The sequence below is a fragment of the Notolabrus celidotus genome, chromosome 13, assembly GCF_009762535.1.
Source record: "Notolabrus celidotus isolate fNotCel1 chromosome 13, fNotCel1.pri, whole genome shotgun sequence".
In the NCBI taxonomy this organism is placed as follows: Eukaryota; Metazoa; Chordata; class Actinopteri; order Labriformes; family Labridae; genus Notolabrus; species Notolabrus celidotus.
In genome coordinates, this window is record NC_048284.1 from 32506534 (window position 1) to 32523206 (window position 16673).

General features: G+C 38.2%; 1 protein-coding gene across 2 annotated transcripts; it reads right to left on the reverse strand.

The window, feature by feature from the left end:
- Nucleotides 1-3874: 3874 nt before the first annotated feature.
- On the reverse strand, nt 3875-15418 carry stxbp6l (syntaxin binding protein 6 (amisyn), like). Of its 2 annotated transcripts, XM_034699547.1 has the most exons (8): nt 15147-15418; nt 14117-14182; nt 11948-12115; nt 10088-10218; nt 8267-8594; nt 8095-8193; nt 4729-4877; nt 3875-4625 (listed from the first exon to the last, which is right to left on the reverse strand). In XM_034699547.1, the coding sequence occupies exons 3-8, from the start codon at nt 12099-12101 to the stop codon at nt 4602-4604; spliced, it is 885 nt and encodes a 294-aa protein (XP_034555438.1). In that variant the 5' UTR covers nt 12102-12115; nt 14117-14182; nt 15147-15418; the 3' UTR covers nt 3875-4601. The 2 variants fall into 2 exon arrangements, with proteins under 2 accessions (XP_034555438.1, XP_034555437.1); XM_034699546.1 differs by lacking the exon at nt 15147-15418 and having other exon boundaries at nt 14117-14288.
- Nucleotides 15419-16673: the final 1255 nt, after the last annotated feature.

Here is a 16673-nt window from a genome sequence, read left to right on the forward strand (position 1 = left end):
TCAGAGCTTTGATCCACCTGTCACTCCAAGTGGCCATGCCCCTCATCCTGCATACCTCTGAGCCTTAATATGATCCACACAGGTGAGATTTATAAAATCTCAGCCCTGTGCAGCTGCCATGAATAGAAACAAGCTGTAGAGACTAAAACTGTTTGCACCTGGTGGTCAGTGTGTTTATTTCTGCTGTGAAGGGACCTTTTTAAGTCTCTCTGTGAGGATGGACTCACTGCTGGAGACCACCCCTAGTGGACACTGGAGGAACTGCAGTTTCTTTCCTGATCAAATGCCCTGGAGTTACCTCTCCTTCCACTCTCTGCTCTGATGTGTACTGTGACCTCCTCTACGGTGCAGTGTGTGTCTCGGTCTCTGACTCTGACATCAACAATGAACTGATGGTGTCACAGATCAGGTGTTCACACTAATCTCCCCGAGGAGATCATGACAACTTTTTCTCTTTTGAAGCTCTTTTAAACACATTTGATCGTTTCTCAGGTCAACTGAGCATGTTTTAATCAACAGGTTTTTATTCTTCTTCTTCAGGCGGTATCACTGACAGGATTTTATCATTAAAAAAAAAAATTCATATATTTTTTATATTTTTACATTTTTATGTTTTTTAGATTATATATTGTTGATTTCTAATAATAATAACAATCTTTATTTATATGACACTTTTAAAAACAGGGTTATAAAGTGCTTTAAAAAAAAGAAGCTAACTGAAAGACAATAAAAGAGAAATGTGAGGAAGACAAATAAAAGGAAATAAGATAATGTTGGAAGAATAAAAACAACAAAAGATTAAAGATTAAAATAAAATAGAATATAAAATATGTAGACACTACCAGTCAAAAGTTTGGAAACACCTTCTCATTCAAGGGTTTGTATTTATTTTAATTATTTAAAACACTGTAGATTAATACTGAAGACATCAAAACTATGAAAGAACACATATGGAATTATTGAATGAATAAAAAAGTGTTAATAAAGCAGAATATGTTTTATATTTTAGATTCTGTAAAGTAGCCCCCTTTTTCCTTCATGACAGCTTTGCACACTCTTGGTATTCTCTCAGTCTGCTTCATGAAGTGGTCTCCTGGAATGGTTTCTAATGAACATGAGCCTTGTCAAGAGTTCATTTGTAGAATGACTTGCCTTCTTAATGTGTTTGAGACCATCAGTTGTGTTGTTCAGAGGTAGGGTTAGTACACAATGGATAGCCCTATTTGACTACTGTTGTAATCCGGATTATGGTAAAACCAGATTATTTGATAGTTTTGATGTCTTCAGTATTAATCTACAATGTTGAAAATAATTAAAATAAATACAAATCATTGAATGAGAAGGTGTGTCCAAACTTTTGACTGGTTGTGTATATATATATATATATATATATATATATATATATATATATATATATATATATTTCTCTCTCTATATATATATATATATGATAAATAATAATAATATAATAGTAATAATAATAATAACAAAATATATACAAAGTGTTTTACAAATAAGAAACTAACTAAAAGTCAATAAAAGAGAAATGTGAGGGAGACGAATAAAAGGAAATAAAACAATGTTAGCTAAATAAAATATAATTCATAGAATATATATATATATATATATATATATATATATATATATATATATATATATATATATATATATATATATATATATATTCTATGAATTATATATACACTACCGTTCAAAAGTTTGGGGTCACCCAGACAATTTTGTGTTTTCCATGAAAACTCACACTTTATTTATTAAATGAGTTACAAAATGAAAAGAAAATATAGTCAAGACATTGAGAATGTTAGAAATAATGATTTTTAGTTTAAATAATAATTTTGTCCTTCAAACTTTGCTTTCATCAAAGAATGCTCCCTTTGCAGCAACTACAGCATTGCAGACCTTTGGCATTCTAGCTGTTAAGTTGTTGAGGGAATCTGAAGACATTTCACCCCACACTTCCTGAAGCACCTCCCACAAGTTGGATTGGCTTGATGGACACTTCTTGCGTACCATACGGTCAAGCTGCTCCCACAACAGCTCAATGGGGTTGAGATCTGGTGACTGCTCTGTCCACTCCATTAAAGACAGAATACCAGCTGCCTGCTTCTTCCCTAAATAGTTCTTGCATAATCTGGAAGTGTGCTTTGGGTCATTGTCCTGTTGTAGGAGGAAATTGGCTCCAATCAAGCGCTGTCCACAGGGTATGGCATGGCGTTGCAAAATTGAGTGATAGCCTTCATTATTCAAAATCCCTTTTATTTTTTACAAATCTCCCACTTTACCTGCACCAAAGCATCCCCAGACCATCACATTACCTCCACCATGCTTAACAGATGGCGTCAGACACTCTTCCAGCATCTTTTCACTTGTTCTGCGTCTCACTAATCTTCTTCTGTGTGATCCAAACACCTCAAACTTTGATTCGTCTGTCCATAACACTTTTTTCCAATCTTCCTCTGTCCAATGTCTGTGTTCTTTTGCCCATATTAATCTTTTCCTTTTATTGGCCAACTATTGGCCTTTTATTATATATCTCAGATATGGTCTTTTCTTTGCCACTCTGCCTAGAAGGCCAGCATCCCAGAGTCGCCTCTTCACTGTAGACGTTGACACTGGCGTTTTGCGGGTACCATTTAATGAAGCTGCCAGTTCAGGACCTGTGAGGCGTCTATTTCTCAAACTAGAGACTCTACTGTACTTGTCTTCTTGTTCAGTTGTGCACCGGGGCCTCCCACTTCTCTTTCTACTCTGGTTAGAGCCTGTTTGTGCTGTTCTCTGAAGGGAGTAGTTCACATCGTTGTAGGAAATGTTCAGTTTCTTGGAAATTTCTCGTATGGAATATCCTTCATTTCTAAGAACAAGAATAGACTGTGGAGTTTCATATGAAAGTTCTCTTTCTCTGACCATTCTGAGAGTATAATTGAACCCACACATGTGATGCTCCAGATACTCAACTAGCTCAAAGAAAGGCCAGTTTTACAGCTTCTCTAACCAGCAAAACCATTTTCAGCTGTGCTAACGTAACTGCACAAGGGTTTTCAAGATGTTTCTAATCATCCATTAGCTTTCTAACGTGATTAGCAAACACAATGTACCATTAGAACACTGGAGTGATGGTTGCTGGAAATGAGCCTCTGTACACCTATGTAGATATTCCATTAAAAACCAAACGTTTGCAGCTAGAATAATCATTTACCACATTAACAATGTATAGAGTGTATTTCTGATTAATTTAATGTTATCTTCATTGAAAAAAACAGTGCTTTTCTTTCAAAAATAAGGACATTTCTAAGTGACCCCAAACTTTTGAACGGTAGTGTATATTCTATGAATTATATATTTTGTTTTTGTATATATATATATGTATTAATCTTTTGTTTTTTATTTGTCCCACATTGTTTTATTTACTTTGTCTTCCTCACATTTCTCTTTGATTTTCTTTGTTTGTCAAGCACTTTCTAACCCTGTTTTTAAAAGTGCTAAAGAAATAAAGATTATTATTATTATTATTATTATTATTATTATTATTATTATTATTATTATTATTATTATTTTGTATAAGTTACGTGAGCTTTTATCCTCCATAAATATGAATGATTCATCCTTTCTTCATATCTTCTGTCTTTCAGGGTTCATAGAGTGTAGATCTGAGTCCTGCTCTCTGCTTCACTTCTTCATGTGTGTCTGTTTGTCTGACTGCAGTCTGCTGTGGCAAACTAACATTCATCTGTTCAAACACAACTATGTCAAGTATCAGCAGCTTCACGACACTCATGGTGACGTGGTGTTTGTCCTGTCTGTGAGCTCCCCCTGCTGGTCAAACTGTAAACAGTGTTAAAGAAACAGATCCAGGTACAGATCAGAAGTATTTAATTTTTCACAGACACCAGAGAGTACGTCACACTGAGTAACTTGCAGACAAACACAACAAACAAACATTTAAAAGTTGAACTCAGTGAATCCACTGATGAATGAAAAAGATCAAACTGGGTTAAAAACACACAAGGACAAACTTCAGCCGGACTTTAACACAGATCAGCTTCACTCTCTGAGTCTTCAGAGGACCACCTCAGGGACTAACTGTCTGAGAGTTCAGGGCGCTGACCAGGAGAGACATGGACGAGACAAAGACCGACACGAAGAACAGGACACGACAAGGTAAACATGAAGGAGACGGACAGACGTGAAAACACACATCAAACATATAGTGAACCCAGAGTTACCTCTCACACAGATCTCAGTTAAAGTGATAAATGCTCAATAAAAACTTATGAACACACCACAGGAAGTCTACACTGTAGTCATTGAATCAAAGTTAACAAATTAATCAATTAAAGAGTTTAAAAGTTTAATATCTACATCTTTAATATACGCGTCCAGCTTTCTGTCTCATGTGACAGGAGGAAGATCTGAGCAGATCAGAGGGACTCTCAGTCAGCACAAACATTAGAGTTTAGGTTTTAGTGACAGTCTGAATCCTCTCAGTCTTCTTCTGCTTCTTCAGGAGGTTTGAATCTGTGTGTCCAGACCGGATCACAGCTGACAGAGACCACGTTTCAGGATCCTGAGGGGTTTCTCCTTTACTTTGAATACTTCAGAGCCAGCTGCAGGCGGAGAAAAACAAGCTCATGCATGTCTCTCTCTTTATGATGTCTGTTAAATGAATCATAATGTATATATGATGTAATAACACAGCTCGGGTGTTACCTTGTGTGCAGTGTCTGCAAACTGCTGAGCTCGCTGCATCAGATCCACAGTCTTGTCCTCAGCTCGACTCAGTCTGTCTCCTCTCTCTCCCAGAGCCACGTTCATCCTCTGAACCACGTTAGCCATAGCGCTCCCTGACCCGGCTGCTCCTACACACAGAGGAACAGACGGCATTATGGGAAATAAAGCGACTGGGCAGAAGATAAAAACAGACATGACTCTGTAGTGGAAGTCACTGCATTAAAAACAGACATGACTCTGTAGTGGAAATCACTGCATTAAAAACTGACATGACTCTGTAGTGGAGATCACTGCATTAAAAACAGACATGACTCTGTAGTGGAGATCACTGCATTAAAAACAGACATGACTCTGTAGTGGAAATCACTGCATTAAAAACAGACTTGACTCTGTAGTGGAAGTCACTGCATTAAAAACAGACATGACTCTGTAGTGGAGATCACTGCATTAAAAACAGACATGACTCTGTAGTGGAGATCACTGCATTAAAAACAGACATGACTCTGTAGTGGAGATCACTGCATTAAAAACAGACATGACTCTGTAGTGGAGATCACTGCATTAAAAACAGACATGACTCTGTAGTGGAGATCACTGCATTAAAAACAGACATGACTCTGCAGTGGAAATCACTGCATTAAAAACAGACTTGACTCTGTAGTGGAAGTCACTGCATTAAAAACAGACATGACTCTGTAGTGGAGATCACTGCATTAAAAACAGTCATGACTCTGCAGTGGAAATCACTGCATTAAAAACAGACTTGACTCTGTAGTGGAAGTCACTGCATTAAAAACAGACATGACTCTGTAGTGGAAATCACTGCATTAAAAACAGACTTGACTCTGTAGTGGAAGTCACTGCATTAAAAACAGACATGACTCTGTAGTGGAAATCACTGCATTAAAAACAGACTTGACTCTGTAGTGGAAGTCACTGCATTAAAAACAGACATGACTCTGTAGTGGTGATCACTGCATTAAAAACAGACATGACTCTGCAGTGGAAATCAATGCATTAAAAACAGACTCGACTCTGTAGTGGAAATCAATGCATTAAAAACAGACATGACTCTGCAGTGGAAATCAATGCATTAAAAACAGACTTGACTCTGTAGTGGAAGTCACTGCATTAAAAACAGACATGACTCTGTAGTGGTGATCACTGCATTAAAAACAGACATGACTCTGTAGTGGTGATCACTGTATTAAAAACAGACATGACTCTGTAGTGGAGATCACTGCATTACAATGACTGATGATTCAAACACCAAACAGAGACAGACCTTCTCCTGATTGTGTCTGCTTTATGCTGAACGTGTGGTCAAAAAGGGTTGAAACAAAAAGGAAATACTAAAAGCAGAAGTGTGTAGGATTAAGCAACATCTAGTGGTGAGGCTGCAGATTACAACCAGCTCATCTCAGTGTTTACCAGAAGAAAGACACTGGCAGGATGTTAGATTTTTATGAGCAGGCCTGACAATTTTTAGTTTTTGCATGGATTCGCACTGAAGCATTTAACACGTTTAAAAACGTCTACAAATATATATATATATATGCTTATTTACTGTATACTTAAACAAATCAGTTCAAAGAATGAATGATGACAGAAGAATGACACAGTTGTGACTCGTTAAAGTGTCAGTTATCAGAGAAAGACAAAGTATTGTGACAGTCAAATCAGCACCATGGACAGCACCACATGTCAAACAACCACAACAACAGCGACCATTAAGGGGTCGTCACTCTACTATCACTGAACGTAGCTGTCATTACTGTATTAACTAAATTAGCTTCAGCTGCTATTCTATTTTAGACACAGTTTGTAGATAAGATAAGATGAGATTAAATAATACTTTATTGATCCCTGAGGGGAAAGTCAATTGTTGCAGCAACACAGACAGAGTAGCAAGAGTCGGACAAGAATAAGAGTAGAAAAAATAAAGTACAAATGTAATAATAAGAAGAAGAAGAAGAAAGAAGAAGTAGAAGAAGAAGAAGAAGAAGAAGAAGAAGAAGAAGAAGAAGAAGAAGAAGAAGAAGAAGAAGAGGAAGAAAATGATGAAATAATAAAATAATAAAACGATAAAATGATAATAATAAAAGTAAGTTAAATAAATTAATGAATAAAAACTAAATATATAAATAAAATTAAATTAAATAGAATAACAATAATAACAATAATAATCATTATTAAAATTACAATTATAAATACAAACAAAAAATTATCAATAAAATAAAACTAAGAAAAATAAAATAACAATAATAAAAACAAACAGATCAATTCAATAAAATAACAATGATGAATAAAAAAGAAAAATATCAATAAAATAAAATATAATAATAATGATAATTGTTATAATTATACTGATCATGCTAATAAATGTTTATCTCTATATATATGGTTTAAATAGTAAAAGTCCTGCAGTGACATGCAGGAGTGACAGGTTGACATGGTGCATGATGTGATCATAAGGTATGGCAACAGGGCACTATAAAATGACAAAGGTTTAGGTGCAAAATGCAAAATATACATATAATACATATAATAATAATTATAATATAATATCTGTGCTCTTAAGCTACTTATATTTACTCGTATTTGATGTTCTGTCATGTGTTTCTTCTTTTTGGGCTGTGATTTTAGAGTAATAGACTAGAGGTGTTAAAAAAAGAAATAAAGTTCTGTTTTATTTAACTTGTAGATGACTGTACACATACTGATAATGATTATATGTGACCTCTGCCCATGAACCCTCCTGACTCTGACTCTCTCTTTAAACAGCCTGAGCTGTTGGCTTTGAATCCAGCTCGGCTGAGATTTAAAAAATGCATGTGTGTTATTTCCCACTCACGTTAAAGTAAATAAGTTATCTCTATCTTCTACAGCCAAACTGCTGATTTAATACTGACTTATCCTGAGGAGGACTCCCTGACCTCTGACCTCTGCAGCACCGCTCTGTTGTATCATGTCAGCCCCGCAGGTCCCAGGTCGTCTGAGGGCAATCGTTCTGCTGACCTGTGACTCGGTGCCCTGCTGCAGCTGGCACGTCTCCCATCATTACAGCGAGTCAGAGGGTTCAATGGGAGCCGCTCGCAACCAGAGTCCCTTTAAAAGACCCGCTATTGTACCGTCCTCCCCGAAAACACACAAAGTGTCCTCTGATCTACCCGCCGCTCACAGAGACGCCTTTCTGCTGCCGCTCAGAGACACAATGGACAAACAGAGACACAGACTGAAGAGAAAACCACACAGAGACACAAAATCTGAGTGATAGGACCTGGACTGACAGGGGGGAGTATTGGAGGAAGAGAGGGAGGGGGTGACTCGCTCAGAGAGTCTTACCTCCACTTGCTGTGCGGCTTGGGTTTGACACCATCATGGTCTTCATGCGGTTCAGGAAGGCTTTGCAGCGGTAGATGACCAGGTTCATGGTGCAGGCGTCTGAGGGGTCAGAGACAAACATCAGAACCAGTCCCAGATGATCTCTGGTGGTATTATGTTAATGTGACTGTACCTCCTGTGAGTTTGGACTGGCAGTTGATGAACTCAGTCTGTTTGGGGGGTACGTAGCTCTTGCGTCGGGCCTGCAGGGTTCTGGATGAAGGTCCAGGTTGGGACACACTGGGACCGGCACCTACGCCCTGCTGACTGCTTTGACCAGGTTTCCCCTTGCGGCTCGCCTTACCCAGTTTCACAGTCTTCCCCAGACTCCCTGCTTTCCCCTCCCAGTAGGTCTGACAGGCGTGGTACAGGATCTGAACAAAGATGCACTTCTCTGGGGAGGAGCTGGCCACCCATTGGTCCTCTGTGTTATCAAAGATCAGGTCAAACTCTGGACTGTCCTGGAACAGCAGAGGACAGGAAGTAAAGTCAACAAACAATACCAAATACAGCTGTCTTTATACTTTACAGATGGAAACTGTTACAGGTTCCTCTGGATCTCTGCTGTTCTGGACGTTCCAGACTCCATCTGTTACAACTACTACTATCCGTCTCACCACTATCATCTCCCTCTATCCCTCTCTCCAACACGGTCTCAGCAGATGTGTGTCTAACATGAGTCTGGTCCTGCTGGAGGTTTCTGCCTGTTAAAGGAACTTTGTCCTTGCCACTGTAACTTGCTAAATGCTGCAAAGTGCTCTGCTCCTGGTGGATTAAGATGAGATCAGACTGAGTCCTGTCTGTAAGATGGGACTGGATCTGATCCTGTCTTGATGTTGTCCTGTCTTCATGGTCTTTGTTAATAATAGAACATAGAGTACGGTCTAGACCTGCTCTGTTTGGAAAGAGTCTAAGGAGAACGTTTGTTGGGATTTGGTGCTATATAGATATAGATTGGAATCCCTCTCAACCTAGACTTTCAATTAACAGATTCAGCATCTGTCGGCACAGGACAAGACTTCGGTTTCGTCCTTTAACTGTTCTAGTTTCCATTTGAAGTCTCAGTATTATTGTCCACAAGCATATTTAGCCAGCTTTGACTTCAATCAATCAATCAATCTTTATTTATATAGCACCAAATCCCAACAAACCTTATCCTCAGACTCTTTCCAAACAGAGGTCTAGACCGTACTCTATGTTCTATTATTAACAAAGACCCAACATCAACACAGGATAAGATCCAGTCCCATCTTACAGACAGGACTCAGTCTGATCTCATCTTAATCCACCATGAGCAGAGCACTTTGCAGCATTTAGCAAGTTACAGTGGCAAGGACAAACTTCCTTCAACAGGCAGAAACCTCCAGCAGGACCAGACTCATGTTAGACACACATCTGCTGAGACCGTGTTTGGGTTGGAAACAGACATCTGCATCCAATCAGATGTCTTTCATCTCAAACTGTAAAATGTACAGTCAGACTGTAAAAAGAGGGGCATCACATAGAAAAGAAGTCTTTGATCTATGACCCCTGGATTCGCCAGAAGCCTTGGATTCTGCTGGACTATCTACTGCTTTAATGATGCTCAGAGGTTCTGCTCTGGCCATCCAGCAGTTGAAGGACAAGAAAACCTGGGGAGGTGTTTGGAGGTGATGGATGAGTCAAACAACAGAGGAGACCAGCAGAGTCCACGAGAAGCAGAAGGTTAATGTTGTGTTCTTATTTCAACCCATAACATGACGTGTTTGGAGTAATTGTGCCTGAATCCAACTAAAAGATCATTTTCAGTTAACCAAATGTCAGAGCCATTCAACGTTCACTGCGTGTTTGACCCTCATGGATAAGAAGGCATCAGACATTTAAAAGATTTCATAAATAGACTTGTACATGAATAAATCAGAGATCTGTTGAAAGAGCTCTATGAGGGGGTCCAGGGAGTGTGGATGCTGCTGACCTTGTTGGGGTTGATGCCGTTGACCTGGCGGAGCTGCTCCACCGTCCACTGGGACCTGCTGGTGAAGGAGGACGAGCCTTCAAACTGCTTCACCTTTGTGATGTGGAGCTGATGTGGCCTCTTGTTGGTCACTGGATAAAGAAATCAAGCACAAAGCATATATCCAAAATTAAATCCTTAAACTAGAGTCACATGATGGAGCAGTCTTTGCATATATATACCACCTCCACGCAGAGACTACATGTGGTTCTGAAAATCTGAAGCCCATGTTATGGGGCACTGTTTGTAAAGTTGTGCACACTGAGGATAACAGCAATGATTTCTCAGTCACTCTCTTTTATTAAGAGGAATATTTCTGAACCTTTTCACTTCATTATTGTTGTTACTAATAATTACTCTACATCTAAATGTTTAATATAAATCTAAATGTTAAATATAAATGCTAAATGTTAAATATAAATGTTAAAATCAAATCTAAATATTAAATATAAATGTTAAATATAAATATTAAAAGTTAAATATAAATTTTAAATATTGTTTGTTTCTTTCTTTCAACAGGGACAGTGTACAGCCATTTAGTTATACATATAATTTGTAAATATTTAGTTGTAAATATAAATGTTAAATATAAATGTTGATTATAATAGCTAAATATAAATATAGATGTCAAATATAAATGTTGAATATAAATATAAATGCTAAATATAAATGTTAACTCTAACTGATAAATATAAATGTTAAATCTAAATTTAAATCTAAATGTTAAATGTTAAATAAATGTGAAAACTAGATCTAACTGTTAAATATAAATGTTAAATATATAAATATAAATGTTGAATATAAATTTTTAAATATAAATGTTAAATATAAATGTTAAATATACATTTTAAATCTAAATATTTAGCCAATATGCAAATTCACACTGCTGCCCAGCTAACTTACCAAAATAAAAGCTTCATAAAGTGATACAGATAACCCAACCACAGTCTGTCAGTACTGATTCCTACGGGTTGCTAGCGGGACTGTCCACACTGATTTAGCAGAAAATGTTAGAAAGGCAGTTTTGGAGGCCATTAAGAGATTTCACAACGCTCAGGGTCAGTACTGACACAGTCTATAGTACGGACAAGCTAAGTCTGCATCGCTTTATGAAGCTTTTATTTTGGTACTTCTGCTGGACTACAGTGTGACTTTACATATCAGCTAAATATTTAGGATCGCAGAACAATTTAACATTTATATTTAACATTTAATATTTATATTTATATTTAACTTTCCACATTTCTATTTCTATTTTGAATTGGATGCAATAGTGATTTTATCTTAAATATATTTCACAACAAAATCAAATGTGAAGAAGATCACAAATATTCCTCTAAATGTGTTTTAAAAAAGTGACTTTTAAAAATTCACTCTACATTTTTAGGATGTTTTGGAGCTAAATGTGGAAAAATGTTATTTTCAGTGTGCACAACTTTACAAACAGCGTCCCGTGTCAGGCAGGGATCCAACATGTCTAGAAAAACAGAGTTGTATAATGTGATATATTTTGTTTGTGTGTTGAGGGATGTGATTTAGTTTAAGGAGACAAATATAATCATTTCAAGTCTGGGCTGTCTTTAGACTTTTCACAATTATTATCTTAAATGCTATTATCTTAATTTCACTTTTCTTTTACAGGCAGTACATTTTCCCCTCTGTTCATTTCTCATGTGTGTTTTTGTGTAGGCCAATCAGAGCCTCTGTTACTGCTTGTGGGCTTGGACTTCCTTCCCCTTACAGTGCTGGATGTCTGTAAACTAGCCTCATAAATAACAGCCTGTGTGTGGTCATGAATAAAGAGTAAGAGAGAGACTGGACCTGATAAACAGATGAATGTTTTGTATTCTGCTTTGGCTCCAGTGGGGAGGAAGGACATCCTCTTCCTCCTCCTCCTCTGCACCTCCACCGCCACCAGCAGCCGCTCATCACGAGGGATGAAGATCTCTTTGTTGATGGCAGACTGAAGGTTCATTGTAGTCCTCAGACCTGCACAGGTGATGGATGGACGTGGAGACACTGAGTGAATGTTTGGCAGTGGCCACAGACAAAAATCAGAGTTATTCAAGTTTATAATGAGATAATTAATTCATTTATACCTTATATTTCACAAAGCTTGACTCTGGATTATTGTGACCATTGACCATGGTTCACTGACTCTGTAAATGTTTGTTTCCTCTCCTCTCCCCTCTCTGCTGATGTAGTGCAGGAGCCTCATTTGTCAACACAGCTGTCAATCATGATGTCATACTTCTTTATATCACATCAAATAACAAATTCATCTAGGCTACTCAGGAGGCGGGCTTAATGATCCATACTGCAGCCAGCCAATCGGGGGATTCTCAATTTTTTGGCTTCACTTTTGGGAGCTGTTAGGTTGTCAGTCTTTATATATGATCTATATTTTTATACAGTCTGGTGTATACTTAGCTCTGCCAGTGTTTAATTATTGGTCCCCCTGGTGGTGCTGCAGAGTACTGCATGATGGATCAGGTATTCTTTAAATTTTCATCAGTCCTGAATAATTCTTCAAATAATAAACTCACTTTAACCACTCAAACATAATGTATATACCATAAACTGATAATATTAATAATACAAATAATACAAATGATAATACTACTACTACTACTACTACTACTACTAATAATAATAATAATAATAATGACTATTATTATAATCATTAATTGAAAATAATATGAATATAAATATTATTATTATTATGAATAATAATAATAATAATAATAATAATAATAATAATAATAATAATAATAATAATAAAATATTGCAATGTAAAAAATGTATTACATCTGTTACCACAACACGATCATGATCACTAAAGTTTGTTAATTTTTTCTTTTCTTTTTCTCCATCCCTCTAATATAAATCAACAGGTTTACCTTCTTTGTTTTACAACTTCCTCTATATATATATATAAACACATTGAACCAGTGTTTTATCTGTCTACATTTTCTATCATACTATCCTGGGTGAAATTAGCGGGTGGCGTTGCCTCAGATTGTTACCTACCCTTGTGCAGCCACAACCTTGAAAACAACCATTCATAAAATGGGGGTACTAAAAGGGATGTGGCTGAGGCTCACCCGGTGCGATGGGTCGAGGTTTTAAATCCTTGACAGACATAGTGCTGTTTTAGTTGAGAGAAACTAACTAATGGTTTAATTAGAGAGTTTTTCTTTTGGGTTTTCAGGTTACTGTTCAGTGAATGGGATACTAAAGCTGCAGAGCTGAACAAGCCAGGAGATTGCAGGATGTCAGTGACTTATCAATGAATATATAAGTATATATTTATATATTTTTACATATAAATATATAAAAGAGAAGCTTAAGTTTTGAAAACTTCTGGAGTTCATCATGTTTTCATCAGCACATAGTAAAACTAAATAATTTAAAATGCTCATTATGTCAAATTGAATGAGGAAGTTATTTTTTATCAAATAAATCATCAAAAAAGTTAAAATAAATCAATGATATTGTTCATTTATTGTACATAAAACCTGTCTTATCACAACAGTTACTCTGTGTCTGCATTTCTTTTGTTGGACATAAACAACTGAAGATCTCTCGAGCGCTCAAACTCTGGAAAGTCCATCAAGTCCAATTATCAGAAAAGTTATATAAAAGTTACAGTTAAATAATAACAATAAGTTTGGCCCTAATCAAGCGTACAAGATGAATTATTCAAGCAAACATAAAGATACACCAAATTTTACATCCTGTAGAGTTTCTCTGTAAAAAAAAAATAAAAAGAGATGCTCCCAAATATTTAAAGTCCTCTAACTTCTGCCAAAAATGTCTTAAACCTGGTCTGATCCTAAGAACTGATACTTTACTTTGTATCTGCCTCTTGGGGACTGTTTCAGCTGCTTTGAGAAAGTCATGATGTTGAAACAGGTTTCCCTGCTCAGTAAAGAGGGTAAAGTGTGCTCAATGATTCTACATGTAAAAGTCTAACAGGATGAATCCTACCTGTTCTGGTCCTGGTCCTCTCCTGACTCTGGTACCGACCGTCTGTTAGTCCAACCTCAGATTAGTCTGTTAATAAAGCAAATTAAATGAGAAATCAAGTTTTGTAACGTGTCTCAGCACTCTGTGAGGACTTTATACCCGCACACCGGACGGCGTGCCTTGCTGTGAAGGCAAACATAAATCAAGGTCCATCCCTTTTCAAGAGGAGGACGGGTACGTCTGTGCACGTGGTTCAAGACAGAGAACAGTGAGGCTGTGACAGAGAGAGAGAGAGAGAGAGAGAGAGAGAGAGAGAGAGAGGTTTCACTGCTGTTTCTCTACAGGCACAGAATCTGTTTGTTATTTGAGATGAGATTTATTTCCAAACAGAGCAGGTCTAGACCGTACTCTATGTTCTATCATTAACAAAGACCCAACATCAAGACAGGATAAGATCCAGTCCCAAAACCTCCAGCAGGACCAGACTCATGTTAGACACACATCTGCTGAGACCGTGTTGGAGAGAGGGATAGACGGAGATGAAGAGAGAGAGAGAGATGATAGTGGTGAGACGGATAGTAGTAGTTGTAGCAGCTGGAGTCTGTTAGGTCCACAGCAGCAGAGATCCAGAGGAACCTACGAGACAAGGGAGCTCAGGGACTATGGTTAGTAACTTTAATGGGACATGAAGAGTTAAAGTAAGAGACAGGCAGAGAGAGGAGAGAGAGGGAAAGACAGGATCCCAGTGTGTCAGTTCCCCCAGCAGTCTAAGCCTATAGTAGATCTTGACTAGTAAATGATTCCAAAGGTGCAGGGCCTGATAGCTGAAGGCTCGACTTCCCATATGACTTTTAGAGACTACCAAAAAGGTCTGTGGTTAGTAGCTTTAAGGGGACAGGGAGAGTTAAGGTGACAGGCAGAGTGTCATGATTTAGATTTTTAGTTAATGTTTGAAGTGTGTTTCCCTGCTGTGTGTTTTGTATTTATTTATTTTGTTCCCTGTGCTCCTTTTTAGAGGCTGGGCGTGGTCACCAGGCCTCACTGCACTCACCTGACATCCATCTTCTCTTGATTAGCTGCCACATATAAGCTCCGGTCTTCTCCCGACTTGCTGCCAGATTATACCAAACCTCTGGTGGTATAGTTGGCTCCTTATACATTGATTTTTGTTTTTCCAATTTTGTGTTACCTGTTGCTTTGTCCTGTCCCTAACATTTTTGCTTTTTTTGTCTCTAGTGCCTCCCTCCACCGAGCCTCAGCGCCTCACCACTTCTTACCCAGCCTCAGTCATATCCTCCGCCTCTCAACCGCCTCAAACAGCCTGCTCTCAATAAATCCCTCTCTTAACCCCATCTGTGGTTTGCATTTTGGGTCCAGTACAAATACTTTAATACAAACCGTGACACAGAGGAGAGAGAGAGAAAGACAGGATCCCAGGGTGTGTCAGTTGCCCTGCAGTCTAAGCCTATAGCAGCATAACTAAGAGCTGGTCCAAGCCTGATCCAGCTCTAACTATAAGCTTCATCAAAAAAGCCAAATCTTAAAAGTAGAGAGGGCGTCTGCCTCCTGGACCCTGACTGGTAGATTATTCCAAAGGAGAGGGGCCAGATATCTTAAGGTTCTACCTCCCATACTACTTTTAGAGACTTCTAGAAAGGTCTGTGGTCAGTAACTTTAACGGGACATGAAGAGTTAAAGTAAGTGACAGTCAGAGAGAGAGAGAGGGAGGGAAAGACAGGAAACCAGTGTGTCAGTTCACCCAGCAGTCTAAGTCTATAGTGGACCCTGACTGGTAAATTATTCCAAAGGAGAGGGGCCTGATTACTGAGGGCTTGACCACCTGTGACAGGAAGAGTTAAAGTAAGTGATGGGGGAGACAAAATCCCAGTGTGTCAGATTCCCCTGGCAGTCTAAGCCTATAGCACACCCTGACTGATAAATGATCCCATAACTAAGAGCTGGTCCAAGCCTGATCCAGCTCTAACTATGAGCTTTATCAAAAAGGAAAGTTTGAACCTCTTGAAAGTAGGGAGGGTGTCTGCCTTCTGGACCCTGACTGGTAGATGATTCCAAAGGAGAGGGGCCTGATAACTGAGTGCTCAACCTCCCATACTACTTTTAGAGACTACTAGAAAGGTCTATGGTTAGTAACTTTAATGGTACAGGAAGAGTTAAGTAAGTGAACGGCAGAGAGAGGAGAGAGAGGGAAAGACAGGAAACCAGTGTGTCAGTTCACCCAGCAGTCTAAGCCTATAGCGGACCCTGACTTGGAAATTATTCCAAAGGAGAGGGGCCTTATTACTGAGGGCTTGACCACCTGTGACAGGAAGAGTTCAAGTTACTGATGGGGTGAGATAGGATCTTAGTGTGTCAGTGTGTCAGTTCCCCCGTCAGTCTAAGCCTATAGCAGCATGACTCCAGCTCTAACTATAAGCGTAATGTTCTAGAGGGGTAATAGGGCACACGTCTGATATCTCCTGTACTCTATCCTGTATGACTCTGGAGAGAAGAGGGAAATTGATCAACACAATGATCATGTTTATAAATCTTTGACAATGAAAGATGAGCCGGGAAATGT

Excerpts from the sequence above, each read along its gene's own strand:
- stxbp6l (XM_034699547.1), bottom strand. The coding sequence starts at position 12,101 with ATGAACCTTCAGTCTGCCATCAACAAAGAGATCTTCATCCCTCGTGAT. Across the intron at positions 10,219-11,947 it reads AACATTCATCTGTTTATCAG|TGACCAACAAGAGGCCACAT; the intron begins GTCCAGTCTCTC and ends TTCTTTATCCAG. Across the intron at positions 4,626-4,728 it reads TTGCAGACACTGCACACAAG|CTGGCTCTGAAGTATTCAAA; the intron begins GTAACACCCGAG and ends CTCCGCCTGCAG.